This window comes from Papio anubis, chromosome 2, assembly GCF_008728515.1.
Source record: "Papio anubis isolate 15944 chromosome 2, Panubis1.0, whole genome shotgun sequence".
NCBI classification, from domain to species: Eukaryota; Metazoa; Chordata; class Mammalia; order Primates; family Cercopithecidae; genus Papio; species Papio anubis.
The window spans coordinates 119319941-119340387 of NC_044977.1; the positions used below are offsets into that span (position 1 = coordinate 119319941).

Below are 20447 nucleotides of genomic sequence, written 5' to 3' on the forward strand. Positions count from 1 at the left end.
ATGGTGCTTCCTGGTGCCCCCTTATTAAACTCCTTTGTATACATCCGTATCTCAGAGTTTACTTCTGGGACAACTCAACCAACCGAAGGCATCAGCTCAAGGAATGGAAGCCATGGTCTGGTTTATTCAGTCATTTATCGAGTGCCTAATGATTGTGACATACTCTTGTGAAAAAGTAGTGAAGAAGATGAAGTCTCTGCCCTCATGGAGTTCTATTAGAGGGGAAATGCAGGCACTAAGCTGACAATTAATGTAAATTGTATAAATTCAGGTAGCGATGAGAGCTTTAAAGGGGAAAAATGTTCTGTGAGGGATTTGGGGATTAGAGAGGGTGACTTTAGCTCTGGGAGTCAAGGAAAGGCTCCCTGAAAAACTGACATTTGGATTTAACCCTTATGAGAAGCAGCAGCTAGGAAAGGTGAGGGAAATACTTTGTTACATAGAAGAAATATGCCCCCTCTTTTTAAACTTTGGATTACATTTATTATTATTATTATTATTATACTTTAAGTTCTAGGGTATATGTGCACAACGTGCAGGTTTGTTACATATGTATACATGTGCCATGTTGGTGTGCTGCACCCATTAACTCGTCACTTACATTAGGTATATCTCCTAATACTATTCCTCCCCCTTACCCCCTCCCCACAATAGGACCCGGTGTGTGATGATCCTTCACACACCAGGAAGGATCCTGTGTCCAATTGTTCTCATTGTTCACTTCCCACCTATGAGTGAGAACATGTGGTATTTGGTTTTCTGTTCTTGCGATAGTTTGCTGAGAATGATGGTTTTCAGCTGCATCCATGTCCCTACAAAGGACATGAACTCATCCTTTTTTATGGCTGCATAGTATTCCATGGTGTATATGTGCCACATTTTCTTAATCCAGTCTGTCACTGATGGACATTTGGGTTGGTTCCAAGTCTTTGCTACTGTGAATAGTGCCACAATAAACATACGTGTGCATGTGTCTTTATAGCAGCATGATTTATAATCCTTTGGGTATATCCCTAGTAATGGGATGGCTGGGTCAAATGGTATTTCTAGTTCTAGATCCTTGAGGAATCGCCACACTGTTTTCCACAATGGTTGAACTAGTTTACATAATAAGTCAATGAGGACAATCTAAAAAGATACGATCCTCCCTGGAATGAAATGTATCATCACTGTAAATTGTGTACATCTTTCTGTGAAGATTAAAGCCCTGGTTCCATATTAATAATAAGTATTCTCTGAGTCACATTTTTGGGATTTAAAATACCAGAAAGCATATATAGAGGATAACATATAGTTGACAAAATTAGTTTAGAAAGTTTCTCACAGTCACAGGCTTTTTTTTTTTTTTTTTTTTGGAGACAGGGTCTCACCTTGTCACCAAGGCTGGAGTGCAGTGGTACAATCTCGGCTCACTGCAGCCTCGACCTTCTGAGCTCAAGCAATCCTCCCACCTCAGCCCCCCAGGTAGCAGGGATACAGGTGCGTACCACCACACCTGGCTAATTTTTGTATTTTTCTGTAAAGATGGGGTTTTACCATCTTGCCCAGGCTGATCTTGAACTCCTGAGCTCAAGTGATCTGCCCGCCTTGGCCTTCCAAAGTGCTAGGATTACTGGTGGGAGTCACAGCAGCTGGCCAAGACCACTATTTTATTAATGTCTAAATGAGACTTACTTTTAAAGGTGATACTCCTTCATAACTTTTTTTTACTTGTACCCATAAAAATACATTCTGATCACTTTTTAATGTATTCTATGACAAATTGTAGTAAGGCAAACAAGGAAATTGAACTTTCAATCAGGTCTCATAATGACCTTGTCTGAGAGGTAAGTTTAAAAAAAGACAAACAGAGAAAACATTTCTTCCTACAATGTAGAACATCTGCTTCAACAGCACATTTATTGAGCAACTTCTCTGCACCTGGTAGGAAGTTAACTTTCTTATCTCAAATAATGTCTTAAGAAAAAGAGATACACAGATGTTAAGAAATAAATTTAGCACGTATTATGGTGGTACAGAAGTAATTGTGGTTTTCGCCATTATTTTTAATTTCTTAGCACTTTCTTACTTAGTGTTTACTTTAGTGAACTCTGAGCTGTACCAATAATTAAAATTTTTAGACAGTGATAGTGTCTACACGGTTTTATTTACTCTCTGGAATCCATTCATCCAGCCATTCTTTAGGTGAGTTGGTGGCCTTGCCTGAAAGCTTGCTCTGGGCTGCTAGAAGATAATGCTAGCCATTGGGCAGATAGTAGTAGACGCGATAGGCACATTCCCTGTTCCCAGGGATCTTACGCTGTACTGTAGGAGACAGACAATAAACAAGAAGACAAATACTTCCAGATGTGCAACAAAGAAGCTAAAGCAGGACATGATGGAGTAGAGTTGGGGTGATGAGGCAGGGATGATGGAGAATAGCTTTTTTTGGAACCAGTAGACTGCCTGTAGAAGGATTTTTAAGGAGAAGTTTGATTGACAAGAGACTGTCCATGGAATTGTCTAGAAGAAAGTTTTTAGACAGAGGAACAGCAACAACAGAGCCCAAAGAAGAAACCTGGCAAGTCTAAAGAAGACCCAACATTGACCAACATTGTGGGAGAGAACAGTAGGAGATGAGGCTGAGAAGGGGAGGGCTGGCTCAAGTGGGCTTATCTGCATTTTAATGCCATGACAAGTAGTAACACAGGCAGAAAGTATCTTTTTAAAACAGACCATAATCTCACATGGTTTAGAACAAGGTTAGTTATAATAGTTCGCATGTATTGGGGCCAGGCACTGTGCTAAGTATGTGCATGAGTTATCTCAGTTAATCCTTCATGAATACGTGAGTTATCTCAGTTAATCCTTCATGAATACTTATGAACTTGATGTTACTGTTAGGTCCTCATGTTATAGGTCTTATGTTGTCCTCATGTTATAGATTTCGACATCATGCTCAATCACTGAAGTTCGCACAAGCAGTGAGTGGCAGATAGAATTGGAGCCCAGGGAGGCTGACTTCAGGGCAGGCACTTGATCCCTGTGCAGATGGTGCTAACTCCTAGAAGGCTGGTTGATAGATGTATTTCTTGATATATATATATTCCTGAGAAAGAAAAAAAAAATCTTGTTGAGGTGTTTTGCATCTATGTTCATAAAAGATATTGGCCTGAAGTCTTCTCTTTTGTGTTGTGTCTCTGTCAGGTTTTGGTGTTAGGATGCTGCTGACCTCATAGAATGAGTTGGGTAGGAGTTCTTCCTCCTCAATTGTTTGGAATAGTTTCAGTAGGAATGGTACTAGCTCTTCTTTGTATATCTTGTAGAATTTGGCTGTGAATCGCCTGATCCTGGGCTTTTTGTTTTTGTATTTTGGTTGGTAGCCTATTTGTTACTGATTCTAATTCAGAGCTGATTATTGGTCCACTCAAGGATTCCGTTTCTTCCTGGTTCAGTCTTGAGGGGGATGTATGTGTGCAGGAATTTATCTGTTTCTTGTAGGTTTTCTAGTTTTTGTGCATGGAGTTGTTCATAGTAGTCTCTGACAGTTATTTGTATTTCTGTGGGATCAATGGCAATGTCCTCTTTGTCATTTCTAATAGTGTTTATTTGGATCTTCTCTCTTTTCTTCTTTATCAGTCTGGTTTTGATTTATCTTAGTAATTTTTTGAAAGAACCAACTCCTAGATTTGTTCATCTTTTATATGGTTTTTTATATCTCAGTCTCCTTCAAACCACAATCCAACAGCACATCAAAAAGCTAATCTACCATGATCAAGTAGACTTTATCCTCAGGTTACAAAGTTGGTTCAACATATGCAAATTGATAAATTTGATTCATCACATAAACAGAACAAAAGGTAAAAACTACATGATTATCTCAATAGATGCAGGAAAGGCTTTTGATAAAATTCAACATCCCTTCATTTTAACAACCCTCAATAAACTATGCATTGAAGGAACATACTTCAAAAATAATAAGAGCCATATATGACAAACCCACCGTCAACATCATACTGACTGGATGAGCTGGAAGCATTCCTCTTGAAAATTGGCCCAAGACAAGGATGCCCTGTGTCACCATTCCTATTCAACATAGTATTGGAAGTCCTGGCCAGAGCAATGAGGCAAGAGAAAGAAATAAAAGGCATCCAAATAGGAAAAGAGGAAGAGAAACTATTCTCATTTGTAGATGACATGATTCTGTATCTAGAAAACTCCATAGTCTTTTCCCAAAAGCTCCTTGAGCTGATAAACATCTTCGGCAATGTTTCAGGATACAAAATCAATGTAGAAAAATCATTAGCATTCCTATACACCAACAACAATCAAGCCAATTGTGAATGGGATTGCTTTCCAATCAAATCAGGAAGGAAATCCCATTCACAATTGCCACAAAAAGAATAAAATACCTAGGAATACAGCTAACTAGGGAGGTGAAAGATTTCTACAATGAGAATTACAAAATACTGCTCAAAGAAATCAGAGGTGACACAAACAAATGGAAAAATATTCCATGTTTATGGATAGGAAGAAACAATATCATTAAAATGACCATACTGCCCAAAGCAATCTACAGATTCAATGCTATTCCTATCAAACTACCTATAACATTCTTCACAAAACTAGAAAAAACTATTTTAAAATTCAAATGGAACCAACAAAGAGCCTGAATAGCCAAGGCAATGCCAAGCAAAAAGAACAAAGCTGGAGACATGATGTTACGTGACTCCAAACTACACTACAGGGCAACAGTAACCAATACAGTACAGTACTGGTACGAAAACAGACATATAGACCAATGGAACAGAATTAGAGAGCCCAGAAATAATACTGCACACCTACAACCATCTGATCTTCAACAAAGCTGACAAAAACAAGCAATGGGAAAAGGACTTCGTCCTTAATAAATGATGCTGGGGTAACTGGCTAGCCATATGCAGAAGATTGAAACTGGACCCCTTCCTTAGGCCATATACAAAATGCAATGCAAGTTAGACTAGAAACTTAAACGTAAAACCTAAAACTGTAAAAACCCTGGAAGACAACCTAGGAAAAACCATGCTGGACATAGGAACTGGCAAAGATTTCATGATGAAGACACCAAAAGTAATTGCAACAAAATCAAAAATTGACAAATAGGATCTAATTAAACTAAAGAACTTCTGCGCAGCAAAAGAATTTATCAACAGAGTAGACAGACAACCTACAGAATGCAAGAAAATATTTGCAAACTGTGCTTCTGACAAAGATCTAATAGCCAGTATCTATAAGGAATTTAAACAAATTTACAAGCAAAACCAAACAATTCCATTAAAAAGTGGGCAATGGACATGAACAAACACTTTTTTTTTTTTTTTTTTAATTAATTTATTATTATTATACTTTAAGTTGTAGGGTACATGTGCATAACATGCAGGTTTGTTACATATGTATACTTGTGCCATGTTAGTCTGCTGCACCCATCAACTCGTCATTTACATCAGGTATAACTCCCAATGCAATCCCTCCCCCCTCCCCCCTCCCCATGATAGGCCCCGGTGTGTGATGTTCCCCTTCCTGAGTCCAAGTGATCTCGTTGTTCAGTTCCCACCTATGAGTGAGAACATGCGGTGTTTGGTTTTCTGTTCTTGTGATAGTTTGCTAAGAATGATGGTTTCCAGCTGCATCCATGTCCCTACAAAGGACGCAAACTCATCCTTTTTTATGGCTGCATAGTATTCCATGGTGTATATGTGCCACATTTTCTTAATCCAATCTGTCACTGATGGACATTTGGGTTGATTCCAAGTCTTTGCTATTGTGAATAGTGCTGCAATAAACATACGTGTGCATGTGTCTTTATAGCAGCATAATTTATAATCCTTTGGGTATATCCCCAGTAATGGGATGGCTGGGTCATATGGTACATCTAGTTCTAGATCCTTGAGGAATCGCCATACTGTTTTCCATAATGGTTGAACTAGTTTACAATCCCACCAACAGTGTAAAAGTGTTCCTATTTCTCCACATCCTCTCCAGCACCTGTTGTTTCCTGACTTTTTAATGATCGCCATTCTAACTGGTGTGAGATGGTATCTCATTGTGGTTTTGATTTGCATTTCTCTGATGGCCAGTGATGATGAGCATTTTTTCATGTGTTTGTTGGCTGTATGAATGTCTTCTTTTGAGAAATGTCTATTCATATCCTTTGCCCACTTTTTGATGGGGTTGTTTGTTTTTTTCTTGTAAATTTGTTTGAGTTCTTTGTAGGTTCTGGATATTAGCCCTTTGTCAGATGAGTAGATTGCAAAAATTTTCTCCCATTCTGTAGGTTGCCTGTTCATTCTGATGGTAGTTTCTTTTGCTGTGCAGAAGCTCTTTAGTTTAATTAGATCCCATTTGTCAATTTTGGCTTTTGCTGCCGTTGCTTTTGGTGTTTTAGACATGAAGTCTTTGCCCATGCCTATGTCCTGAATGGTACTACCTAGGTTTTCCTCTAGGATTTTTATGGTATTAGGTCTAACATTTAAGTCTCTAATCCATCTTGAATTAATTTTCGTATAAGGAGTAAGGAAAGGATCCAGTTTCAGCTTTCTACTTATGGCTAGCCAATTTTCCCAGCACCATTTATTAAATAGGGAATCCTTTCCCCATTTCTTGTTTTTGTCAGGTTTGTCAAAGATCAGATGGCTGTAGATGTGTGGTATTATTTCTGAGGACTCTGTTCTGTTCCATTGGTCTATATCTCTGTTTTGGTACCAGTACCATGCTGTTTTGGTTACTGTAGCCTTGTAGTATAGTTTGAAGTCAGGTAGCGTGATGCCTCCAGCTTTGTTCTTTTGACTTAGGATTGTCTTGGAGATGCGGGCTCTTTTTTTGGTTCCATATGAACTTTAAAGCAGTTTTTTCCAATTCTGTGAAGAAACTCATTGGTAGCTTGATGGGGATGGCATTGAATCTATAAATTACCTTGGGCAGTATGGCCATTTTCACGATATTGATTCTTCCTATCCATGAGCATGGTATGTTCTTCCATTTGTTTGTGTCCTCTTTTATTTCACTGAGCAGTGGTTTGTAGTTCTCCTTGAAGAGGTCCTTTACATCCCTTGTAAGTTGGATTCCTAGGTATTTGATTCTCTTTGAAGCAATTGTGAATGGAAGTTCATTCATGATTTGGCTCTGTGTTTGTCTGTTATTGGTGTATAAGAATGCTTGTGATTTTTGCACATTAATTTTGTATCCTGAGACTTTGCTGAAGTTGCTTATCAGCTTAAGGAGATTTTGGGCTGAGACAATGGGGTTTTCTAAATATACAATCATGTCATCTGCAAACAGGGACAATTTGATTTCTTCTTTTCCTAACTGAATACCCCTGATTTCTTTCTCTTGCCTAATTGCCCTAGCCAGAACTTCCAACACTATGTTGAATAGGAGTGGTGAGAGAGGGCATCCCTGTCTTGTGCCAGTTTTCAAAGGGAATTTTTCCAGTTTTTGCCCATTCAGTATGATATTGGCTGTGGGTTTGTCATAAATAGCTCTTATTATTTTGAGGTACGTTCCATCAATACCGAATTTATTGAGCGTTTTTAGCATGAAGGGCTGTTGAATTTTGTCAAAAGCCTTTTCTGCATCTATTGAGATAATCATGTGGTTCTTGTCTTTGGTTCTGTTTATATGCTGGATTATGTTTATTGATTTGCGAATGTTGAACCAGCCTTGCATCCCAGGGATGAAGCCCACTTGATCATGGTGGATAAGCTTTTTGATGTGTTGTTGAATCCGGTTTGCCAGTATTTTATTGAGGATTTTTGCATCGATGTTCATCAGGGATATTGGTCTAAAATTCTCTTTTTTTGTTGTGTCTCTGCCAGGCTTTGGTATCAGGATGATGTTGGCCTCATAAAATGAGTTAGGGAGGATTCCCTCTTTTTCTATTGATTGGAATAGTTTCAGAAGGAATGGTACCAACTCCTCCTTGTACCTCTGGTAGAATTCAGCTGTGAATCCATCTGGTCCTGGACTTTTTTTGGTTGGTAGGCTATTAATTGTTGCCTCAATTTCAGAGCCTGCTATTGGTCTATTCAGGGATTCAACTTCTTCCTGGTTTAGTCTTGGAAGAGTGTAAGTGTCCAGGAAATTATCCATTTCTTCTAGGTTTTCCAGTTTATTTGCGTAGAGGTGTTTATAGTATTCTCTGATGGTAGTTTGTATTTCTGTGGGGTCGGTGGTGATATCCCCTTTATCATTTTTAATTGCGTCGATTTGATTCTTCTCTCTTTTCTTCTTTATTAGTCTTGCTAGTGGTCTGTCAATTTTGTTGATCTTTTCAAAAAACCAACTCCTGGATTCATTGATTTTTTGGAGGGTTTTTTGTGTCTCTATCTCCTTCAGTTCTGCTCTGATCTTAGTTATTTCTTGCCTTCTGCTAGCTTTGGAATGTGTTTGCTCTTGCTTCTCTAGTTCTTTTAATTGCGATGTTAGAGTGTCAATTTTTGATCTTTCCTGCTTTCTCTTGTGGGCATTTAGTGCTATAAATTTCCCTCTGCACACTGCTTTAAATGTGTCCCAGAGATTCTGGTATGTTGTATCTTTGTTCTCATTGGTTTCAAAGAACATCTTTATTTCTGCCTTCATTTCGTTATGTACCCAGTAGTCATTCAGGAGCAGGTTGTTCAGTTTCCATGTAGTTGAGCGGTTTTGATTGAGTTTCTTAGTCCTGAGTTCTAGTTTGATTGCACTGTGGTCTGAGAGACAGTTTGTTATAATTTCTGTTCTTGTACATTTGCTGAGGAGTGCTTTACTTCCAATCATATGGTCAATTTTGGAGTAAGTACGATGTGGTGCTGAGAAGAATGTATATTCTGTTGATTTGGGGTGGAGAGTTCTATAGATGTCTATTAGGTCTGCTTGCTGCAGAGATGAGTTCAATTCCTGGACATCCTTGTTAACTTTCTGTCTCGTTGATCTGTCTAATGTTGACAGTGGAGTGTTGAAGTCTCCCATTATTATTGTATGGGAGTCTAAGTCTCTTTGTAAGTCTCTAAGGACTTGCTTTATGAATCTGGGTGCTCCTGTATTGGGTGCATATATATTTAGGATAGTTAGCTCTTCCTGTTGAATTGATCCCTTGACCATTATGTAATGGCCTTCTTTGTCTCTTTTGATCTTTGATGGTTTAAAGTCTGTTTTATCAGAGACTAGGATTGCAACCCCTGCTTTTTTTTGTTCTCCATTTGCTTGGTAAATCTTCCTCCATCCCTTTATTTTGAGCCTATGTATGTCTCTGCGTGTGAGATGGGTCTCCTGAATACAGCAGACTGATGGGTCTTGACTCTTTATCCAGTTTGCCAGTCTGTGTCTTTTCATTGGAGCATTTAGTCCATTTACATTTAAGGTTAAGATTGTTATGTGTGAACTTGATCCTGCCATTATGATATTAACTGGTTATTTTGCTTGTTAGTTGATGCAGTTTCTTCCTAGCCTCGATGGTCTTTACATTTTGGCATGTTTTTGCAATGGCTGGTACCGGTTGTTCCTTTCCATGTTGAGTGCTTCCTTCAGGGTCTCTTATAAGGCAGGCCTAGTGGTGACAAAATCTCTAAGCATTTGCTTATCTGTAAAGGATTTTATTTCTCCTTCACTTATGAAACTTAGTTTGGCTGGATATGAAATTCTGGGTTTAAAATTCTTTTCTTTAAGAATGTTGAATATTGGCCCCCACTCTCTTCTGGCTTGGAGAGTTTCTGCCGAGAGATCTGCTGTGAGTCTGATGGGCTTCCCTTTGTGGGTAACCCGACCTTTCTGTCTGGCTGCCCTTAAGATTTTTTCCTTCATTTCAACTTTGGTGAATCTGGCAATTATGTGTCTTGGAGTTGCTCTTCTCGAGGAGTATCTTTGTGGCGTTCTCTGTATTTCCTGGATTTGAATGTTGGCCTGCCCTACTAGGTTGGGGAAGTTCTCCTGGATGATATCCTGAAGAGTGTTTTCCAACTTGGTTCCATTTTCCCCCTCACTTTCAGGCACCCCAATCAGACGGAGATTTGGTCTTTTTACATAATCCCATACTTCTTGCAGGCTTTGTTCATTTCTTTTTCTTCTTTTTTCTTTTGGTTTCTCTTCTCGCTTCATTTCATTCATTTGATCCTCAATCGCTGATACTCTTTCTTCCAGTTGATCGAGTCGGTTACTGAAGCTTGTGCATTTGTCACGTATTTCTCGTGTCATGGTTTTCATCTCTTTCATTTCGTTTATGACCTTCTCTGCATTAATTAGTCTAGCCGTCAATTCTTCCACTTTTTTTTCAAGATTTTTAGTTTCTTTGCGCTGGGTACGTAATTCCTCCTTTAGCTCTGAGAAATTTGATGGACTGAAGCCTTCTTCTCTCATCTCGTCAAAGTCATTTTCCGTCCAGCTTTGATCCATTGCTGGCGATGAGCTGCGCTCCTTTGCCGGGGGAGATGTGCTCTTATTTTTTGAATTTCCAGCTTTTCTGCCCTGCTTTTTCCCCATCTTTGTGGTTTTATCTGCCTCTGGTCTTTGATGATGGTGATGTACTGATGGGGTTTTGGTGTAGGTGTCCTTCCTGTTTGATAGTTTTCCTTCTAACAGTCAGGACCCTCAGCTGTAGGTCTGTTGGAGATTGCTTGAGGTCCACTCCAGACCCTGTTTGCCTGGGTATCAGCAGCAGAGGCTGCAGAAGATAGAATATTTCTGAACAGCGAGTGTACCTGTCTGATTCTTGCTTTGGAAGCTTCCTCTCAGGGGTATACTCCACCCTGTGAGGTGTGGGGTGTCAGACTGCCCCTAGTGGGGGATGTCTCCCAGTTAGGCTACTCAGGGGTCAGGGACCCACTTGAGCAGGCAGTCTGTCCGTTCTCAGATCTCAGCCTCCGTGTTGGGAGATCCACTGCTCTCTTCAAAGCTGTCAGACAGAGTCGTTTGCGTCTGCAGAGGCTTCTGCTGCTTTGTTGTTGTTGTTGTTGTTGTTGTGTAGCTGTGCCCTGTCCCCAGAGGTGGAGTCTACAGAGACAGGCAGGTTTCCTTGAGCTGCTGTGAGCTCCACCCAGTTGGAGCTTCCCAGCAGCTTTGTTTACCTACTTAAGCCTCAGCAATGGTGGGCGCCCCTCCCCCAGCCTCGCTGCTGCCTTGCCGGTAGATCACAGACTGCTGTGCTAGCAATGAGGGAGGCTCCGTGGGCGTGGGACCCTCCCGGCCAGGTGTGGGATATGATCTCCTGGTGTGCCTGTTTGCTTAAAGCGCAATATTGGGGTGGGGGTTACCCGATTTTCCAGGTGTTGTGTGTCTCAGTTCCCCTGGCTAGGAAAAGGGATTCCCTTCCCCCTTGCGCTTCCCAGGTGAGGCGATGCCTCGCCCTGCTTCAGCTCTCGCTGGTCGGGCTGCAGCAGCTGACCAGCACCGATCGTCCGGCACTCCCCAGTGAGATGAACCCAGTACCTCAGTTGAAAATGCAGAAATCACCGGTCTTCTGTGTCGCTGGCGCTGGGAGTTGGAGACTGGAGCTGTTCCTATTCGGCCATCTTGCTCCGCCCTCGAACAAACACTTTTCAAAAGAAGACATACATGTGGCCAAGAAACATTTGAAAAAATACTTAACATCACTGATCATTAGAGAAATGCAAATCAAAACCACAATGAGGTATCATCTCACACCAGTCAGAATGGCTATCAAAAAACAAACAAAAAAACAGATGCTGACGAGGTTGCAGAAAAAAGGAAATGCTTATATGCTGCTGGTTGGAGCATAAATTAGTTCAGCCATTGTGGAAAACAGTGTGATGATTCCCCAAAGAACTGAAAATAGTATTACCATTCGACCCAGCAGTTCCATTATTGGGTATATACCCAGAGGACTATAAATCATTCTACCGTAAAGACACATGCACGTGTATTTTCACTGCAGCACAATTTACAATAGCAAAGACATGGAATCAACCTAAATGCCCATCCATGGTAGACTGGATAAAGCAAATGTAGTACATCTACAACACAGCATATGAAATCATGTACTTTGCAGCAATGTGGATGGAGCTGGAGGCCATTGTCCTTAGCAAACTAACACAGGAACAGGAAACCCAATACCACATGTTCTCACTTATAACTGGGAGCTAAATAACGAGAACTCATGGACACAAAGAGGGCAACAACAGATACTAGGGCCTACTTGAGGGTGGCGGGTGGAAGGAGGGAAAGAATCAGAAAAAAAAAATGCCTGTCAAATACTATGCTTAGTACCTGGGTGACGAAGCAATCTGTACACTAAACCCCTGTGACACAAGTTTACCTATTTAACAAACCTGTAAGTGTACCTCTGAGTCTAAAGTAAAAGTTAAAAGAAAAAAATATATCTATTGACAAAAAAGAAAAAGGGAAGAAATCAGAGGAGTTTTTATGAATGGCATAATTAAGAAGAGCTTTCAATAAAAGCCAAGCATCAAATTACCCTAATATCTAATGACTGGTAAAAAGAACAACTACAAGACACCAATGAAAAAAAATTGAAGAGGAGCAGAAGAATTAATACTGTTAAAATGACCATACCATCCAAAGCAATCTACAGATTAAGTGCAACCCGATCAAAATACTAATGACATTTTCACAGAAATAGAAAAAACAATCCTAAAACTCATATAAAACCACAAAAGACCCTGAGCAGTCAAAGCAATCCTGAGCAAAACAACAACAAAAAAACAAACCAAAGCTAGAGGCATCACACTACCTGGCTTCAAAACATATTCCAAAGCTATAGTAACCAAAACAGTATGATACTGGTATAAAACAGACACACGACTAGTAGGACAGAATAGAGAACTCAGAAATTAATCCATGTATCTATAGCCTACTGATTTTTCCAAAGGCATCAAAAACATTCTGTGGGGAAAGTGCACACTCTTCAGTAAACAGTGCTGGGAAAACTGGGTTACCCTTTGATATCATAGCCTTGGTATTTGTCTTGAGGAGCATTATAAGAACTCTTATAAAATGTATAATTTCTATATTTGCTTTGAAAATTGTTATCGGGAATATTATTCATTATGTTGTTCAGTTGTCTTATGTCAGGTCCCAAATGAGAAACTTTGTTTGGAATTTAGTTTTGGAGGAAATCCACTTATTTCTTTAATTTATTCATTTGACAAGAAAAACCAGGAAGCTTATACCCACATGAGTGTGTCATCTCTGTAATTATATTTACCTTTGTGGTTAGGTATTTTAGGTATTTACTTTCTGTGACCTTGACATTTTTCCTTTTTTGAGCTATACCACATATGTTCTTTGCTGTAAGTTATCCTAAATCCATTCTATGCCCTTTTATTAGAAAGGAGATAGCTTATGTATTAAAAAACAAATTAATGAAATGAAACTATGTGGAAATCAATGTAGGTTTGTCTACATTAAATTCCAAGTTACAAAGCCATTAAAACATAATGCAATTCCCAGTTTCAGTAGAGATTTATTATAGATATATTTTAAATGCTGAGTTCCCATGCTATATTTACAGTATTACTTATTTTATATTCAGACGTTCCAACCTTACTATTCCATAATGTGGAAGTACCTAGAGTGCTTTACTTTGATATGCGCTATTATGCCCATTTTGTTACTTCAGTTTTCAAATAATTCAGTCAATCACTCCATAATTGCAGGCAAATAGGAATACATGTTGCTATATGCAGCCTTATGAAGTTACCATTTGCATTCACTGTAAATGGATTCCATCTCCTTGGTCTTGCCCTTCTATTGGGGGAACCCACCCCCGATAATTCAACATTATTTCACATAGGTTCTTTTCTATTTCCCTAAGTGTTGGCCGGTCTGAGAAATAAAGGGAAAGAGTACAAAAGAGAGAAATTTTAAAGCCGGGTATCTGGGGGAGACATCACATGTCAGCAGGTTCAGTGGTGCCCCCTAAGCTGCAAAACCAGCAAGTTTTTATTAGTGATTTTCAAAGGAGAGGGAGTGTATGAATAGGGTGTGGGTCACAGAGACTACATGCTTCACAAGGTAATAAAATATTACAAGACAAATGGAGTCAGGGCACGATCACAGGACTGGGGCAAAATTAAAATTGCTAATGAAGTTTCAGGCACACATTGTCATTGATAACATCGTATCAGGAGACAGGGTTTGAGAGCAGACAACTGGTCTGACTAAAATTTACTTAGGTGGGAATTTCCTCGTCCTAATAGGCCTGGGAGCACTATGGGAGACCGGGGATTATTTCATCCCTTATCTGCAACCATAAAAGACAGACATTCCCAGAGCAGCCATTTTAGAGACCTACCCCTGGCTATGCATTCTCTTTCTCAGGGCTGTTCCTTGCTGAGAAAAAGAATTCAGTGATATTTCTCCTATTTGCTTTTGAAAGAAGAGAAATATGGCTCTGTTTCGCCCAGCTCTCAGGCAGCCAGGCCTAATGGTTATCTCCCTTGTTCCCTGAACATCGCTGTTATCCTGTTCTTTTTTCAAAGTGCCCAGATTTTATATTGTTTAAACAATTTGTGCAGTTAATGCAATCATCACAGGGTCCTAAGGCAACATACATCCTCAGCTTACAAAGATGACAGGATTAAGATTTGAAGTAAAGACAGGCATAGGAAATCACAAGAGTATTGACTGGGGAAGTGATAAATGTCCATGAAATTTTCACAGTTTATGTTCAGAGATTGCAGTAAAGACAGGCGTAAGAAATTATAAAAGTATTAATTTGGGGAACTAATAAATGTCCATGAAACCTTCACAATTTGTGTTCTTCTGTCATGGCTTCAGCCGGTCCCTCCATTCGAGGTTCCTGACTTCCCTCAACACCCTTCCTATCATGCATCCTGTGAGTGCTACCTGCCAATATTAGGGACATTCCTCCGGTTTTGCCATTAGTGTTTAAAGAGCTAATGAATTACTGTGAATTACTTGTTACACTGTTTCTTAGAAAAACATAATAGAAAGGTTTTGTTGTTGTTTTTTGTTTGTTTCATAGCGATTAAAAATAAATAAATCTCCTATGTAGAAAATGTAATTATGTCTACAGTCTGCCAGAGTGATTACTTAAGATTTGTCATAATAATTAGTTCTTCTCATTTTATTTACTCAACACAACTTTTAAAATACTTACTACCTTCTTACAGATGGTTAATAGTGAAAGATTCCTTTTTACTGTATATGAAACCAGACAGCGGTGCCATTGCCTTCGTCCTGCTGGTAGACAAAGAATTCAAAATTAAGGTGGGGAAGAAGGAGACAGAAACGAAATATGGAATCCGAATTGATAATCTTTCAAGGTACAAGTTTCAAATATTTAAAAAAGATTTCCACAAAAATATCTTAAAAACAATTTTTTCCTTAACCTTAAGTAAAAAAGGAGTTTAAAAAGGGTTAGAAAATTGTAATTTAGAGCTCATCCTCCATCAATGTAATGAAACCACTTTTTTCCTTGTATATATTTTAAAGAGTATCCTGTGTGCAACAGAGTCAGAATAAACAATCGCGTATGTAGATGTTTGCCTATGTTAACAGAAATTGCTACTCAATTTGCCAGTTTACTAAACAGATAGATTAGAGCTATAGTTCACATTTTTAAAATAAATGAAACCTTTACTTTGTAAATCAATATTCTTTAATTAACAAAACACCAAAAGAGTGATTTGATTTATAAAAATTGTTACACACATATTTTAAGAAAGATACCTTCTTTTTCTCTGAGACAGGGTCTCACTCTGTCACCCAGGCTGAAGTGCAGTGGCGCAATCTCTGCTTACTGCAACCTTCACTCACTGCAACCTCCATCTTTCAGGTTCAAGCAATTCTCCCACTTCAGCCTACCAAGCAGCTGGGACTACAGGCGCCCGCTGCCACACCCGACTAAATTTTGTATTTTTTGGTAGAGACGGAGTTTCATCATGTTTGCCAGGCTGGTCTCGAACTCCTGACCTCAAGTGATCTGCCCTCCTCGGCCTTCCAAAGTGCTGGGATAACAGGCCTGAGCCATCCCACCTGGCCAAGAAAGATATCTTGAAAGGACACTCATGTACATTTATTTATTATAGATTTTATTAGTGAATACATGTGTATGTGATCTTTCTGGAAGATTGTAGTTATATCATGTATGTGTGTCTTTATACGTATATATCCATTTGTCTCTATATAGTTCATTCACCATCATGTATATGACTATATATGCATTTCTCCCTGTACACATACACAACATAGCTTCATATTCCCTTACTAATTTACATGTTTGTGTGTGTGTGTGTGTGTGTATGTGTGTGTGTATAAAAAGATGCTGAACTTCCTGATGATATTCTATGAGAATGGAACATTTAAGATTGTGACTGGAAATATAATGGTGCTGCCATTACACCTTCCTCCTACATTCCTGTTTTACAGTGAGCCACAGAAGTCTGGCCACAGTTCTCATTGGTCCCTTACTTTATTGGCCACTTCATCTGCATTTCCCACCCTCGCTTATTCGTATGTCAATGCCAAATGAGGCCATTCACATCCAGGTTTCATTACCTTCCTTCCTGGTGTAAGATCCCCCCATGATTTTATCAAATAAGGCCAAATTTCCCCACTTATTTTTGAAGGGCATTTATTTTCCTGCGTTTATTTGAAATTCCTCCCTAATATGCCTTGCAGGTTCTATGGAGGCAGCATTTTTTTCTTGCCTCTTTCCCTTTGCTTTTCTTATGTCCATGGTTGGAATAGTTCTTTTTTTCCCCCTTGATTCTGACTTACATCCTGTAATAATGTCTTATCTTGTTACTTGTATCTTCTGTAAAGTCATCTCGTAACTGTTTTTCAGAGGCTTTTTAGCTCAATTGGAGTAGTCCTTGCAGGATGGGTCAAGCCCAGGCACCTCCTGTGCCCTCTTGTCTTCATCCCTAGAAACCTGTGCCTCCTTTACCACACATGATGGGGATGCTTCACTCCTCTCAGCTCCACCATGTCTCTCCTCCCCTGTCTCCACAGCCCAGCAGCAGCAGCCTCCCCCTGGCTTCATGACTTTCAGACAAAAGCCAGCATCTACCTCTGACATATTGAGGAAAGCAGTTTGGACATGGTTAATCTTTATAAATAATTCTTTTAGAATCTATGAACACAGCCCCCTTCCCTGCTTCTCATCAGGATCATTGCATTTCCTCAAAAAAGCAACCTCCCTCCTCACCCATAGTCTTCTTACATTGGGATGGTGGTAGATTTCTGCCTACATGGCAGGGATACAGCTGGCTCCAACACTCTGTTTTCCTTCAAACTTCAAATTTGGATAACTTATTTTTCCCTCTTAGTAGTAGGCAGAATTCTGACACTTGGCATTAAGAAAAAAACTTTCTGGAATCCACTCTGAATTTTTTTTTTTTTTTTTTTTTTAGCATTTATAACTCTGTACGAGTTTAGGATCGTTTAGTTGTGAGTGACAGAAAAATCTAAAGCAAACTGGCTTATACCAAAGAGAACTTATCAGCCATGTTGAGCGTGACTGATTCCCTTGTGGTAGCAAGATGGCCACCTCCCACACTCACACCAAATTCTGTGGAAGCAAGAGAGTCCCTCCTGGCATTCCTGAGCAAGTCCTCACATTTGCTCAGGAATGGCTGAAAGGATACTCATGTCCATTTGTTATAGGAATGGATGAACAAATGTACATGAGTATCCTTTTTTTTTCTGATATCAATATGTTTAATTGATTATTATTGCAAAAGAACAGTTTTCCTGGCCAGGTGCAGTAGCTCACGCCTGTAATCCCAGCACTTTGGGAGGCCAAGGTGGGCAGATCACAAAGTCAGGAGTTTGAGACCAGCCTGGCCAATATGGTGAAACCCTGTCGCTACTAAAAATACAAAAATTAGCCGAGCATGGTGGTGCTTGCCTGTAGTCCGAGCTACTTGCGAGGCTGAGGCAGGAGAACTGCTTGAACCCAGGAGGCAGAGGTTGCAATGAGCCGAGATTGCCCCACTGCACTCCAGCCTGGTGACAGAACAAGACTCCATCTCAAAAAAAAAAAAAAAAAAAAAAGCCAGCACGGTGACTCATGTCTGTAATCCCAGCACTTTGGGAGGCCAAGGCAGGCAGATCACCTGAGGTTTGGGAGTTCAAGACCAGCCTGACCAACATGGAGAAACCCGTCTCTACTAAAAATACAAAATTAGCTGGGAGTGGAGGTGCATGCCTGTAATCCCAGCTACTTGGGAGGCTGAGACAGGAGAATCACTTGAACCCCGGAGGTGGAGGTTGCAGTGAGCCGAGATCATGCCATTGCACTCCAGCCTGGGCAACAAGAGCAAAACTCCGTCTCAAAAAACAAAACAAACAAACAAACAAACAAAAAAGAACAGTTTTCCTACGATTAATGAAACAGAAAATGCACAACATATTCATGCCAGAACCACCTTCTGGGACCAGGAAGATGGAATATGCAATTTTGCTTAGCTTTGTTGAAGAGAAGGGATGGCTGTCATGAAGCACAATTGGGATGATATTTCCAGAAGCTGAGGGAATGGATACTAGAGGGCACAAAGGGAAGTGTCCTCTAGAGCAGAGATCCCCAACCCCCTCGGGGTGCCAGTCCATGGCCTATTCGGAACTGGGCCGCACAGCAGGAGGTGAGCAGTGGGCAGGGGAGCATTACCACCTGAGTTGCAGTCTCCTGTCAGATCAGCCACAGCATCAGATTCTCACAGGAGCCCGAACCCTATTGTGGATTGCACATGGCGCGGGATCTGGGCTGCACGCTCCTCGTGAGAATCATGTCACCTCGTGATGACCTGAGGTGGAACAGTTTCATCTCGAAACTACCCCCCATCATCTGTGGAAAAATTGCCTTCCACAAGCCTGTCCCCAGTGCCAAAAAAAGTTGGGGACCACTGCTCTACAGGAGCCAACAGCTCTCTAACACTTAAAAGTAGATCCTCACCTTACCCCTCTTTCTTTATCCTCCTCATGGCCTAGCACGCAGCTCTAGGTCTATGGTAAGTATCTTTATGCATGTTTGCATGAGTTAATGAATAAGTAACCTGAACATTTATTTTTGTTATATTGAATATATTTCTAGAAATACTACCAAAAAATGTTAAATGCCTGCTTTCTTCATGTTCTTTGTCTAAAATTTTCAGTTTATGTTTGGTATACTACCAAATAAAAAAGAGCATGAGATAGAACAGAGTGACTATTCTTTTCAACTTTCTGCTTTCTCTTTAAAGGACACTTATTTTAAAATGCAACAGCTATAGACATGCTCGCTGGTGGGGAGGGGCTATAGAAGAATTCATCCAGAAACATGGCACCAACTTTCTCAAAGATCATCGATTTGGGTCATATGCTGCTATCCAAGAGAATGCTTTAGCTAAATGGTAAGTTAGTTATTATTGCTCTAAGCCTGCCAAGGCAGTCCTAGCATCTAATATTACACTGTCCTAAATTCACATGGAATCAATTTTCAAAACTGTGAAAGATTATGCATTATACTTAACAAGGCTTCTCTTTTTGTGATAATTATAGGACTACCTGATTATATATTAGTTTTTCAATTGTTGCTTTTAAGATTTTTCATGGTGAACTTAGCTAGCTTTAGAGTTTGAAGTTTGAATTTTAAAGCTAACTTCATACATTTCTTTAATGATGCAAATGGAAGGTTTATTTAAGTCATTAGCCCTAATTTAGGAAAAAGCATTTACTTGCTAGATATTTCTTTTAAATAAAGTCACGCGTAGCATGTTTTTCTACCCGTGGATTGGAAGCTAATTTGTTTTCAGTCTCAGAAGAAAAACTGTATGTAAGTTCAACAGGATAGGAGAATTCATCTGGCTCCTTATGATGATGAGGCTCAATAAATTTGTTGTTCTCTAAGCAGAGAAAAATCAGGCTGCTTACCACTCACTGCCCTTCCTAGGCAGCAGAGGAAACTTGGTATTTTCAATCCTTGTTTTGCAGGTACACAAAGTCAATGATGATTGTGTGTTATGTGGAGACTCTAGGCAGTGGCTTCCATGTTTTGCTTTACCATAAGATAAGTTTCGTTTCTTTTCTTTTTTAATAACAAAAAAGAACAATAAACTTGTCTTTCAGGTATGTTAATGCCAAAGGATATTTTGAAGATGTGGCAAATGCAATGGAAGAGGCAAATGAAGAGATTTTTATCACAGATTGGTGGTTAGTATTTGTCCCTGGGAATTTTTTCTGGAAGTTTCTATGTTTAGAAATGTACAGTGGTATAGTGCTGTTCAAGAATTACACATATGAAAATCAGCAGTATCTATGGATGGTTTGGCCAGAGTCTCAACCAATTGACTAAGCCTTCAGTGAAAGGCCTTTTCAAAAACCTTGGCCTCAACAATATTCATAAAATACTTAGTTTGAACAATTAGGTTTTATATTTGCATTTGGAAGCAGACTTCCATGTGTTCATGTCAGTAAAGATTATGCTGTAATGCAAGTCCACTTACAGAGGTAATGGTGTCTTTGGGTGTCTTTTTCTA

General features: G+C 39.7%; 1 protein-coding gene across 5 annotated transcripts in view; it reads left to right on the plus strand.

Moving 5' to 3' along the window:
* Positions 1-20447, plus strand: part of PLD1 (phospholipase D1) — a 211496-nt gene that overhangs the window by 86576 nt on the left and 104473 nt on the right. For all 5 annotated transcript variants that reach the window (XM_017955714.2, XM_009201360.4, XM_017955715.3 and 2 more), the window contains exons 9-11: positions 15102-15254; positions 19173-19322; positions 20038-20121. In XM_017955714.2, coding sequence (XP_017811203.2) covers positions 15102-15254; positions 19173-19322; positions 20038-20121 — 387 coding nt within the window. The remainder of the gene's footprint in view (positions 1-15101; positions 15255-19172; positions 19323-20037; positions 20122-20447) is intronic.